General features: G+C 41.7%; 1 protein-coding gene across 2 annotated transcripts in view; it reads left to right on the top strand.

Annotated features, from left to right (window-relative positions):
* The window catches only part of LOC139736622 (protein quaking-A-like), an 87,728-nt gene extending 76,144 nt beyond the window's left edge, over positions 1-11,584 (top strand). For both annotated transcript variants that reach the window (XM_071647369.1, XM_071647370.1), the window contains exon 4: positions 11,296-11,584. In XM_071647369.1, the coding sequence (XP_071503470.1) occupies positions 11,296-11,535 (240 nt within the window). In that variant the 3' untranslated portion in view covers positions 11,536-11,584. The remainder of the gene's footprint in view (positions 1-11,295) is intronic.
* Positions 11,585-13,100: the final 1,516 nt, after the last annotated feature.

A 13,100-nucleotide genomic window follows, 5' to 3' on the forward strand; every position in this document is an offset into this window, starting at 1 on the left:
TTTATGTCAATGCATCAGCCCGTATTATTGTTTTGCAACTTTGAAATACACCACAAAATACTTTGCACAATACAGTGGTGTTTAGTGGTGTAACTCAAACTTTGCATGAAGTACGCATGCAAGATATCAGTATGAATTGTGTCACAAAATACCACAGCACTTCCTGTCTTCTCTCAGCAGGAGATGTGCACACCTCAGAGAAGTGTATTTTGGTGCTTGTTCCCTGAATTCAGAACTGTACCAGGTGTATTACTGCAGTATCTATGACCGTGGTATCTCAGTAATAAGAATGGTGCCAGCAAAGAACGATGGTATTTACCACCGCGATTATTCAAATGTGAATGCACCTACTCTGGTCTTTTTCAGTCATTAAGAGATTTTTTTTTTTTCATCTGATTGCTGAGCGACAAGCTGTTTGTTACACCTGCTTCTTTCATTGCTTCTATGCAAAAATTTGTTATTGTCTGCATTAAGGTGCTGCTTGATCAGACATGCCCCAGGCAAGCGTAAAGGTTGCACTGTTACTTGAGCGGGCATGAAAATTGGAATGTGCACAATTTAATTTGTCTACTGTTGTCCAGAGGTGGAGATTTCGGTATTTGAATTCACAAGTCGGGCATTACGAAAGGAAAGAAAAAAATGGTATTTCTCCCGCTTGTTCAAATGGCCATTTTGGCAAGGGGCCTCCTTCTTTCATCCTGCAAGTGGTCATCCAGTTTACTTGCCCTGAAGTAAGTTTTAGTTGCCCCCAGGCAAGTCAGTAGAGTGGGTATGTGCAAGTAGAACCCAGAATCTACGGCAGAATACGCCATACTTACCTATACCATATCGCTATTCCTTCCCTACCTGTGGTATAGGTAAGTATGGCTACTTAGTAGATCTGATTTTCACTTACTGAAAACTCATATCCACATAATGTGGCGTCTTTCCACCTTCAAAACAATGTATGATACAGGGCAACCTGTTTCGCTGCATGCCGTCATCCTGCGTATCAGTTTTGTAATGTGTATTGTAGGATGGGGTGGGAGGTCTAGGAAAATGGTGCCTCTTTACCGTCCAGATATAGCCCGTGGTGGAGTTCATCTTTCTCCCCTCTCGATATTATTTCTGTCTGTGGTATAAATATATTTTTTTCCCTCTCCATCCTCCTCCATGTCCTCTCACCTCAAAATCCTCGGGGCAAGAAGGATCGTCAAGAGCGGGACTCAAGTTTTGGTAATGGGATCGCGGGCGGCGAGCGTGGTGGCAAGAAAGGGTCGGGCGCGAGATTGGAGGAGCACCCCACGAAGAAGCGGGGAGGATGCATCTCTCTTCTCATTCGCTCCTCCTCGCTCCTCTCTTTATTTAGTTTTTGAAAAATCCCTCTGCTTTTAAGAAGACAGTTGCCCCACTTGCAAGGGTCAGAAGAGGGAGAATAGCCTTTTGAGATGCCCTTTCTTGACCGGGATGCGGTCAGAAGGGCTGGTCACCTGATCTGCCAGCGTCTGCTACGCCCTCTTGTTCAGTGCAAGTGAGATGTTTACAGGGCAGTTTGGGCTTTGGGACGGACAAGGTTGCTAGCTCTGTCTTGTCCCATACTTTATGTACAAAAGATAGGCTGGAGCTGCTTAATAGCAAAGACACCACCTAGCAGACCTCCTAAGCTTACCTGGACAGAAATAAAGCGGATTGCAGTAATGGCTTTGAAAGGGACAAGTCATCAGAATAGCTCATCTCTGAGTATTAGCATTAAAAAATTATCTACTGTTCAGGGCAGCAGACATTAGCTTCCATTGAAGAATGGTGTGAATAGGTATTCAAATTTGGTGCACACTTTGTTCATATAGGTTTGTCAGTGGCAAGCCTAAACTTATTCTAGTTTAATATCAGGCCTGCATGACTGAGCAATAAGAGATAGCACATTTAACAGATTCCAGGAGAACTGAATATACCAGTTGAGGGTTCGTTTTGCATATGAGCAGAAAAAGGTCACTTGTACCAATATAGGGCATGTTAGTTTCACTATAAAGATGAGCATTTGTGATGTTTTGATTATTCAAGTAATACTTGAAAATGGTTCTTGCCAGCACATCCACCCAACAATAAAGTAGTATTTGGCAATCTAAACAAAAATGTTGTTAATACATGCAATGCAAAATAATAAAATGGATGCTTCCCCCCCCCCCCCCCCCCCAAGTTGACGGACCCATTCTGGTCAGCTGGTCTATGCAAGTTAATTTTTTTTTTTTTTACATGATCGATCAATTACACAAATTGTTTATTTCCATAGATTGTTATGTTGGGCAAGCGTATGTATTATGTTACTTGGTAAACAAGAGAAGTGCATAACCAGCTGAGAAAAAAAGAAAGGTCATTTGTACCCATGTGCATATAGGCTGACTTCAAACTGGCTTATTCAGAGAAACCAGTGAATAAGAGGCAATGAGACCCCAAACATCAAAGAACTGAAATACTTGCGGTGAATTGATCTGTAAAGTAAGGTAGTGCTCATCGCTGGAATGCTTTAACCCATCCACGTACGGGCCTCTGTGTAATCTGTAATATCGTGCCTGCCTAGTAAGTTGGCCATGAACTTGGGCGCGATCTTCCCTACGGCGCGATCTACACGCGAAGAGCATTCATACGTCATGGAAAAAACTGCCTGTGTCATTCCCACTAGGCAGGAGGGATGATGCGTGTACACTCGTGCTAATATGCACTTAGTTGACTCAATACAGCACTAGTTTATGTGAATTTTATGAAAAGAAATAATAAATTATGCAGGAATTATGAAAAAATATTGTTTCTGTGTATTTCATTGATAAATCCTCTTCATTTCAAGCCATCTGTAATCACATCTTACCCACTTGCGAATCGACGTGTCCATAATGTCCTCGTGCCCCACCCCCCCGCCCCCGAGATAGCTCTGGAACATTCCATTCAATGACGGGGTTTTTATTTTGCAACGTTATCTAATAACTCTCATGTAAGCAAGTTCTTGCTATGGCTAATCTATTTTGTAATGTATCATAATCTATCTATGCTAAGATAGCCTAATTCAAATTTGCAGAGACATAGAAAAAGATTTGTTTTACAATCGTGATACGTTCAACTACTCATTTACCCTGTGCTGAAATCCGCATGTCTGCTCCGCACATGTTATCGCTATCGCTCAAACTTCGATCGCGATGGCTTGTGTGTGTACACAGGTACACAGTGCTAGTGTGACGTGCATGTGTGGAGAAGCATGGGGCTGAGAAAACCCGGGACTCCACGTGGTGTAGTGAAAAACAAATCGGACGTTCGAAGTCGTACATTCAAGAGCTAAAACAGACAAATAGCGAATTCAAAGTCCACTGAAAAGGTCTTGACATTGTAATGTATGTTCCAAAATCATGTCTGGCTTAGTTTTGATAGAATTTTCTACACGCACGAGATCAGGAATGAGATCGGTGAACTGGCTAACAACGTGTGTACTGTGAACATGTGACTGGCTTGTGCACATGGCCTAGCTAGGTGATCGTGAGAGTGCGGCAAGAACGCTAGGAATGCACCCGAGATGCGGTGTGTTGCAAATTCTTGGGGTGAAATTAGACTTCCTTGTTCAGCCCGTCTAGTATCTATATTTTTTTAATAATTCTAATTCTTCATAAAATCACGATAAAAAGACTTCATATATTCATTTTATATTTTAGAAGCGTAATATGAAATATTTTGGGGTTTTTTTTAGTCCAAGAAAAAAAAAATAGTTTGAATAAAAAAATAATAATAAATAGTCGTTCTTGACTCAAGTCTAATTTCCTGCGCCTTCTTGCAGTTACCCCGCAGTTGCCCATGGATACGATGCATAAATAATCAGCTGTTTACTGAGTCGTACTAGTGTACCACCCTACTGCTCTTGTTCAAATTGAGAGGATTGTTATTTTATCGGCGGCACTTAGTTTTATAACCTCATCCAATAAAAAGACAAATTCAAACATCAAATGGTGTGACAGTTTTTGTCAGAATTCCCTATCAATTTCAACTTGTTGCCAGGATAGTTTTCAGATTTCACTTGCTTCATTATCGAAGCTGTTTGACATTTGAAAGAACTGCTCCATAAGAAATCACCTTTCATTTGTTATTTATTTTCACAAACAAGTATTTTGGTCACTTGAATATTTCTTATTATTACTTCAATGTCATGATATTTCATGATGGTTATGTATTCTGTCTTTACATGGCAAGATGGGATTTTTTTTTTTCCATCCAGGGTCAAAGAAGAAAGTGACAGGAAGGAAACCAAAAGGATAGGGAGGAAATGAAAAGGATACAATGAAACACCTGATCAGCAGGCTCTTTTTTATTACAATGGTGAATGCAGTACATCAGAATTTAAGTACAGTTCTAAATAATTTATCAGTTGAAAAATGAGCAAAGAAAATGGATTTCATCGAGTTCTAAATGAAAACTAAATTAGCATCGCCATTATGATTTAGATCTAGAACCTAGTGCTAGTACTACAGAATAGACCTGATGCAAACTTGTTGTCAAGCTTTTGGTTGAGTTTCTTCAGAGACACGAATTTTGGTAGCACAATACCCGAGTGAATAAGAAAAAGGAAAAAAAAAATAAATACACAACTGTAATGCAGGTCTCTAGACCACTCCCGTGCACGAGCGAGCATCAGCCCCCGTTTCTTCAGTGTCACTCTAGCTCTCGTCATTTGCATTGGCCTAGGCTAGGTTACTCGTGTCGTAGTTTTACTCGCCATCATCAATGTCATACATGGTTACACAAAATAAATTACATCTTGCCATCACCTCAACCACAGCAAAACCCTGAATATCACTCCCATCATAGTCACTCTCAGCTCACAAAACATATCAGCAAACGATACAGACATCGCAGACCTAGCTAACTACTAGCTCTAAACATAGTTGTAACTACGCCACGTCAGACATTAGTTGTACACAAAAATGAAACGGAGGTGAAAAACTAGTAATGAATACACGAAGATCATCAACGATGGCATATTACCGTAGAAAAAAATACACGGAACATCTTGCACCCAAAAAAAAATCGAGGTAAAAAACTACGATGAGAAAAACTAGGGTGAAAACACGATGCTTGGAAGACGAACGATGAAGACACTACGGCAAAAATGCTTACACGGAAAACAAACGAGTGGGTACCACACAAGCTACGATGTTATGCGCACATACGTAGATAAGCTACATCGTGTTCAATCAAAAAACTCAACAAACACTAGGACAAAAACTCACCTCTAAATTGTTGCAAACGAGATAATCACTTAGAAAAAATGAACAAAACACTCTCAGAAGTACGATTGTTCTCTGAGAATGAAAGATATAGAATGATACGAAAGCAAAAGAGAGAAAAGAGAGAGAGAAATGGACGGGAAACCTAGAGAAGTTACCCACACTCACTAACGTAAATGGAATTCGACACACACACCCCCGTGCCCGCCCCAGCATAAGCATAGCATAGCAGTACACGTACACACACAAGGAGATATCGTCAAGCACTCTATGAGGAGATCGATATCACGATACCGCGCGTAAGAAATCACTGCAGTTGCTGGGGCAACAAAGATACATGCGTGCTGTAAACATGAATATTGATTAGTTTCTCAGCAGGCTCGAACCCCTGGCAGGTGTTTTGGCCAATAAGAGACATTCTAAAATATGTTTCTTTGCATAAATTATTTTTCTGAGTCCCAGTAAGGATCTCTGTGATTGGCTAAAATTATTCTACAGCTCCTGGCCAAGCCTGAGGTCCTAGGACGCCCTCTTTTGGTCATAAATAATAAAAACCACGTTTTTCGTGGGACGTGACGGGGATGGGTTAAAATTCAAGAGCCAGTGACAGGCAAGCAAAATAATGCAAGGGTGCATGCCGAGCTGTTCATTTGGCCACAAAGGAAGCTACAGTGACTGCTCCTGTAGAATTTTCATAAAAATAGTTTGAAGATTTGGCACTTAGTGTAGAATTGATCAGAGGTAACTTGAGGAAAAAAATAAATAAAAGAGCTTAGTGAAAATAGCGGCATCTTTGTTATTTACCCATTTATTTTTTTTTAGCATATCCTAATAGCGCATTAGGATGAACAGAAATGTGTAGCTTGTTTCACAATGAGTCAAGTTATCTGAGAGATGTCATCCATTTTAGCAACTCTGTTAGGTCAGATTCCTTCTGACCTTCCCCTCCCCCTTTCACGATGTTTGATGAAAATCCAATGCATCCTTTTTTTTTTTTTTCTTTTTTACTGCCACACCTTTGGTAGAGTGGGGACAGTGGTTTTAAATATTCACAAATTGCGCTATACACATGCAAGTCATGATAATGGCACTTTGATACTGTATATTGCATCTTATCTGCTTTGTCCAAACTCCATGTAGCGATCCTCTGAAAGCTCTATCCTCCAATTATCCATCCAATCACGCTAAAAAAGAATCGAATCGGGGGCCCGCAAAACGCCTTGATAGCAAATAGGGGGGTCGTAACCACTCTTAATTGTTTGCATGGAAAGTGGTCATGAAAGATGCATAGGAAATAGACAGGCATCAATGATAATCAATACATTCCTGTGGCCTCTGCCATGTGGGGATAGGGAAGTATGTGTTAGGAGTCTGACACAAAGGGGGAAAGGGGGGGGGGGGTGGGGGTGATGTCATCATGCCATTACATGACACTAGACTGTACAATTGTAGCATCATGGTTAGCTAGCTAAACAATGGTTGAATGGGGGCCATGCAGTGTGGAAGGGGAATAAAGAGAGAAAGGGGCGAACAAAACAATTAAGAAAAAAAATCAATTTGCAGCCGTTTGAGAAAAACATGGGGAAGCGTTAACGCGAACATGAGCAGTGCGGTTGTAAACAAAAGTAGCTCCCCCAGATGGGATGAATGAGATGGGGAAGGGGTGCATGCTGTGTGTTGATGTCAGTGTAACTAAGGACATCTGTGCAGGCTGCAATACAAATCCAATTGCCTGCTAGCCCTGGGCAAGTCAAGCTAAGTGTTGGGACAAGTGAAATCAGTGGGCACTTACCTTAAAAAAGTTTAAATAATAAATAAATTTGGGGAATAAATCCTGCCGAGTGACGAAAACTGCCGAAGTGTCTGTTACAAAAGTCCCTAAAACATCTTTGAAGCAGTTTACAGTTTTGGCTGATTCAAAGAGTGTGCCAGTCTAGATAGACCCCATGGCTTTTGTGTGATCTTATCTTTATGTTGGGGTTTACAGTATGTATGGGGGATGGGGGGGGGGGTTAATTCTTGAAGACCCTTCTTCCACTTTAACTGTCACCATATCAAAACCAATCAAGGTGAACACATCACGCCGTCTTGATTCTATTTCATTTGCCCACATATTGGTTTCTATGTTAGTATTTTAGAATGCAAGACTTATGAGAAACCGTCAAGGATTTTTCAATCCATCCCTGCAGTCACCCCTGTCCTGCTGCTCTGTTTGAGAATCCAAAGATTCCTTCAGTCCCAAACCTGCCGCTTTTTGCTGATTCTAGAATATGAGTGCAGAATCAGAGAGAACAGATGACTTCCTGCTTCAACATTTGTCAGAAACTTCCTGCAGAACTGTGTCGTGTACATGTATATTGCCATTGGGGGCAGGAGAGATGGAGTTGAGGGTGGGGGTGAAGTGCGGTGGAGTTCAAAGGGCAAATGTCGGTGCCGGATGAGAAATGAAAAGAAAGCAAGCAGTCGGAACGCCGCAGGTGGCTCATAATTTCTTGAGGGAGAGTCAAACTATCGGTATGCAATGAGATGACATCATGCTGAGTCTGAACTGCGGGAGTTTAGGAGTGACATCGTCCTCGATATCGTTTTGATTGCCAATGATGCAACTAGGGCCGTCCTCTGTGAGAAATTCGATGATGCAGTCAGATGTATGCGTATGTGTTACAAGATGGTAGGGGGAAATATATATTTTAAGTATATTGTCTTTAGCGGGAGGGGCTGAAAGAGAGACAAAGAGTTAAACTAGCAGAGATAGCATAAGCTGGTTTGAAGGACTTGATACCCAAATTCTTTGTTTTGATTTATACCACACTGGCGCTATTTTGCAACCAGGTCAAACTTTATCAAACATCAAAAGTAGTCATCCAAGGTTTTGCTGGCGACAGAGATCTGAAAATCAAAGCAAAAATACACATTTGGAGGGGATGGTGTGTGAATGTAGGCCTACAACAAAGAGACCAAGGTCTTTATTGGATAATGATGATTTACAACATCTGAAAGACATCACAACAAAAAAAAAGAAAAATAGTATTTTAGTTATGTTCATATGCAGTTGCCAAAATTGAAGTTTAGGTCAAAAACTTAAATGTCAATGATTAGTTCCACTTGTGAATTCACGACGTGGTTTCATACCTAAACTTTAAGGTACACCTTATGAGCAAGTCACACCCGATGATTACAACGGAAGTGCAGAGTCTTAGCTATGACCTAATGCTCATATAAAATAGCACTACTGGATGTTGACCTGGAAGCAAATGAGAAGCGAGGTTCACGCTAACTCACAAGCTAAACTGTAAGATTGCTAACTTTTGAGTGCGTCCACACGGTGCTAAACTACAAGCTAATCATTGAGAGTTAAGTTTTCTATCTAAACTTTTAAGTTAGGAACAGCGTGTGAACGTAACTTTCGAAAGCGTGATCAGAGGTCGGCTCATGCGCCTGTGGTATGGAATTGCTGCTTCTCTCCAAGAAAGCAGCAAACATTGGGAGCAGAAAGCAGGGCATGGAAGGACACATTGAAAATTTATTACTGCCAAAATTTTCATGTGTGAGAGGCCCTCCCTCCTCTCTCAGTTCAGTGATACCTGCCATGATGTTGTTGTGAAATAACAGCAAAATTGAAGTGGAGGGGGGCAGTATTCCCAGTTCAACATCACCCTCTTCCCCACCCAGCTGGCTGGCTGGCTGGCTAGCTGGCTGGCTGACTAGCTGGCTGGCAGGGGAGGAGAGAGTTGCTGAAGGTAACAAGGCTCTGCTCCCAGAGAATTGAGGAATGCTGATAAGGAAGAAAACTATTCGGAGGTGAAAGCTGCAGGGAGTTCGCAGAAGTCGTGGGGAGAGAAGTGATGGATTTCGGCGGGGTCAAGGAGGTCAGGCCAATTTGAGATGAAGGGGAGGGAGAGAGGGCAGGCAGAGGGAAGAATTGATGTCAAACGTGTGGGAGAAAAGTCAGAGGGAGGGAGGGTAATGTAATAGAGGATAAGTTCGTTAGTTTATGGGGGGGGGGGTTTCTCTGTGTGAAGATGCCTGAAAGATTGAAAGAATGGGTGCCATGGTGATGAGGAAAAAGGTTTGAAGGAGGGAGGAGGGTAGGTTAAGGTCAGGAGCGTAGGAGGGAGGGGGAGGGGCACGGGGTATGATGTCCCCTGTGAAGATGCCAGAGAGGAACCCTGAGTGGTAGTCATGGTAATCGGACAGGAGGAAAGGTTTTGGTGGTGGTGGGGGGAGGAAAAGAAATAGCGCACGGGGTGGGGTCTTCCAGGAAATGCAGACAAAGGATAATCTCAAAATATGGGACCAGAAAGGGGGATGGGGGTAGGAGGTGAAGGTTGTTATTGTGACAAGAAAGGGGAAAAGACTTGTTTAAGGTAAGCAAGTAGGAGTCTGTAGGAAAGGGAGTATGGGGAGTCTAACTTCAGAAGTGGAAAATATAACATTGAAGGAACACTACTGTGCAGAGCTCTGTCAGCAGGTCAAATTCATGGAAGGGAGGGGTGGGAACAAAGTACTACTCAAACATCTTGACAGCATTTCTGTCAAGATAAATAATGGTAAGGGCCACAAAGGCTTCTGTAGAACTTCCTGATGAAAAGTGGATTCGATGTAAAAAAAAAAGTGTAGAAAGATAGATAAGTGCACGTAAAGGTATATGTCTGAAGGCAGCTTCCATGATGTAACATGCAGGCAACGAAGGTGTGTTACCCACAAGCACTCAAGAATAAGAGAGTAACTACAATTGTATCCTATTTCACCGAGAGTTTCACAGAGATGCTTGAATTCGTTTTTCGCCACCTTATTTGAACAAAATCATTCACTCAATCAAAGTGAGCAGAAAGAGTTGTACTCCCTCTCAATAGAATGCACACTTATTTCTCCCACTGATACTAAATTCACCCTTCTGCGCCTCCCCATGCCCTTGTACTGCTGATGCAAGTTTTGCAACAAGAGAGAGATGGGAGCCAGCCAGAGATTTTGTGCGGAAGAGAGCTTTGGGAATACTTCAGAGTGAGAGAAAATGAACAAAGCAAAGCCGAGTGAGGGGCGACTGCGGTGTTATGTCACAGAACTTGTCAGAAGTTAGAAGGGAGAGCGCACAGACAGACAGACAGACAGACGTGCCGAAATGAGGAATGATGAGTTTGCGACAGGTGCTGCGCTTCTCAGGGTCTCAGGCAGAGGATGGCTGCTAAAGCCTTTTTTAAATGCCTATTTGGGGTCAAAGGTCACATTAGTTGTCACCATGGGGGTAGAGAAAGGGCCACGCTGGCTCCAAGAGGCACCTGTGCATAGCAATGACACCAGGTTAAAGGCGCTAGTCGTGCCAATTTGTCCCATCAAATATGGCTGATTATGCAGTGCACTGATTGTATGTGGAGTGTGAACTGTTATGGTGAGGGCATTTTATATTCAGTGATGAATTATTTGTGTATTTATTGTGTGTGTTTGTGTTTCGTTTGTGTTTGTGTGTGTGTGAATTGATCAATTTAGGCCCTATTTCTTTGACTTGAAATGTTAAGTTGTTGGAACTTTTGAGCAACTAACAACTATAAATGGAAGAGGTTCTTGCTCCCCTCATGTATCTCATGCAAGGTTAACAACAGCTGGCCCTCCCTTGAATGAAGACCTTCAAGCCAGCATACATCGTATCAGTGATACCTGATTTAATATTGTTGATGTTGTGACATGATCTCCATCATAAAGGGAAGAATATGCCAGAAAGATTTGCAGAGTAACTTCACATTGTGTGTTTTCATGTCTCATCACCACACAGTTAGTTGAAATCTCATCCGGTTCCATTTTCTTGCCATCAGCGTTGTAATGACAACTTTGTTGTATTATGTATTTTGTCAATATTGTATGTTATCGAAAGTTTTCGCTTGCTGAAAATTGTTTTCTCATGAAAATTTAAGCATCGATGATGATTGTTGAGCAAGTCCCTTCCGACTGTGCAGTGTTTCTTGATCATCAACTTGTCATATCGTTAAGTTGTTATCTATTTGTTCCCACCACCCACCGAAGTATCACCTCTTTTCTTTCTTCTTGTGTCGCGCCACAGGAGGACATGAACAGGGGAAAACAAAACTGGGAGCACTTAAACGAAGAACTCCACGTACTCATCACGGTGGACGACACGAAAGAGAGGGCAGAAGTCAAACTGAAGAGGGCGGTAGAAGAAATCAAGAAGCTGCTTGTACCCACGGTAAGTACGCCAACTCAGGCCGGCGTCATATTGCAACTGTGCGTCAAAGCGGAGACGACACTTTTATTTTTTCCATGTCAGAATTTTCAGCAATAATAAATGGGGTTGGGATGATGATTACAATTTAAAGATTATGACCTTCCAGTGAAAGCTAATAAATCATGCATGCTAGGAAGTTGAGACAAATGAAATGATATTTGCAGACCAAAGTCTAAACCTGATTTTCTTCCATTGTGCATGTTTGGATTTAAACAAAAAATATGAAGAAAAAAACCCCACATATTAAACTAGTTCAACATACCCATATTTGTGTTCAAATTTTTTTTTATTGCAAAACTTGTATACCTTTAGCAAGTTTTAAACTATTTGTAATTGGCTATACCCATTCACACAGAGAATTTGATAAGTATTTACATTACTGTTTCCTTTACAGTGAGACGTTTTCAATGTCTTTCTGCTATTTGGTCATCAAAACATTTCTGAAGGCTTTTCCGGGCTGTCCGCCCTCTTCCGCCATTTCCAGAACGTGCTCCATCCCACACCTTCCCCCTTTCACCTGGCGTTTGTGGTGCTTGCGTAGAATTTCACCCCAAACTGGCAAGATGATATAGAATTGATGTCGAAGAAAGCATGACCTTTTTTTTCATTATTATTATTATTTATTGATTTTTTTTTTCAGTATGAATCGACCCAGAGACGTTTTGAGTCAGTTCGTGTCAAATAGTCTACTTGCCAAACTGAATGTTATTTGTTAGCCACCTGAAGTTGCATGTGTCTGTATTGAGCAACGTGAAGAAAGGTGCATGCCTCTTGTGTGAGACACCCAGTAATGTGTCTGACTGGTTGGCGGGAGAGGTCGATCCCAAGGGAGTACACATCCCACAGCCAAGAAGTCAAACTCCTTCCCCAAAATCCTAACCACTTTCTCGATTCTTGATATTATCATTGCCTCTTCATTCTATAGGCATTAACCAGAATACCAGTCTGTCTGTCTATGACTATATACAAAAGTGCCTCTCTTGAGACCAGTGAATACTCATTTGGGTCTTTTTATAGTTGAAATGGAGATTAAAACCTTTTCTCATTGTGAAGTAGGAGGGGAGTAGTAGCCTGAATTACTGCGGCTGTCTGTGTGTATCCAAGTGTCGTGGTGTCGTCAGGAAGTGAAGTTTTCTCTCTCCCTCTTACTGTGCCGTAGTGTTGGTGCACTCATTGAAGATAGCCAGACTTGATGATTTGAAGAACTAAACTTTTTTTTTTAATAGGCCTATATAAATTGGCACAAGTGTCGTGCTAGACAGCCTAGCACAAGCCTATATCACAACCTATAGAGGTTTACGCTTCCGGTGGCCTGTGCTGTTGGAGGCGGAGTGCTCTCATATGTGCCCACAAGAAACTGCCCACCTCCCTCTTCAAGGAGAAACATGCACTCACTGGTTTCCATAGAAACATATGCCAACCTCATGCTAGACTACCAGGGAACTCTGAATGGTGGTGTCTCTCTCACACCCAGCTGAGTTAGGTAAAAAAAAAGAAAAAAAGAAAAAGAAGAAACACTTTCATCTAGCATGTTTTTCGGAGGTTCTTGTAGTGAGGAGTATCAGATCCCTTAAAAATAATGATTTTATGATTCGAAATTTCTCCGAGTATCACACTGATTA

This window comes from Diadema antillarum, unplaced genomic scaffold (assembly GCF_040938485.1).
Source record: "Diadema antillarum isolate AM-2024a unplaced genomic scaffold, OU_Dant_1.0 seq00000658_RagTag, whole genome shotgun sequence".
Taxonomy (NCBI): Eukaryota; Metazoa; Echinodermata; class Echinoidea; order Diadematoida; family Diadematidae; genus Diadema; species Diadema antillarum.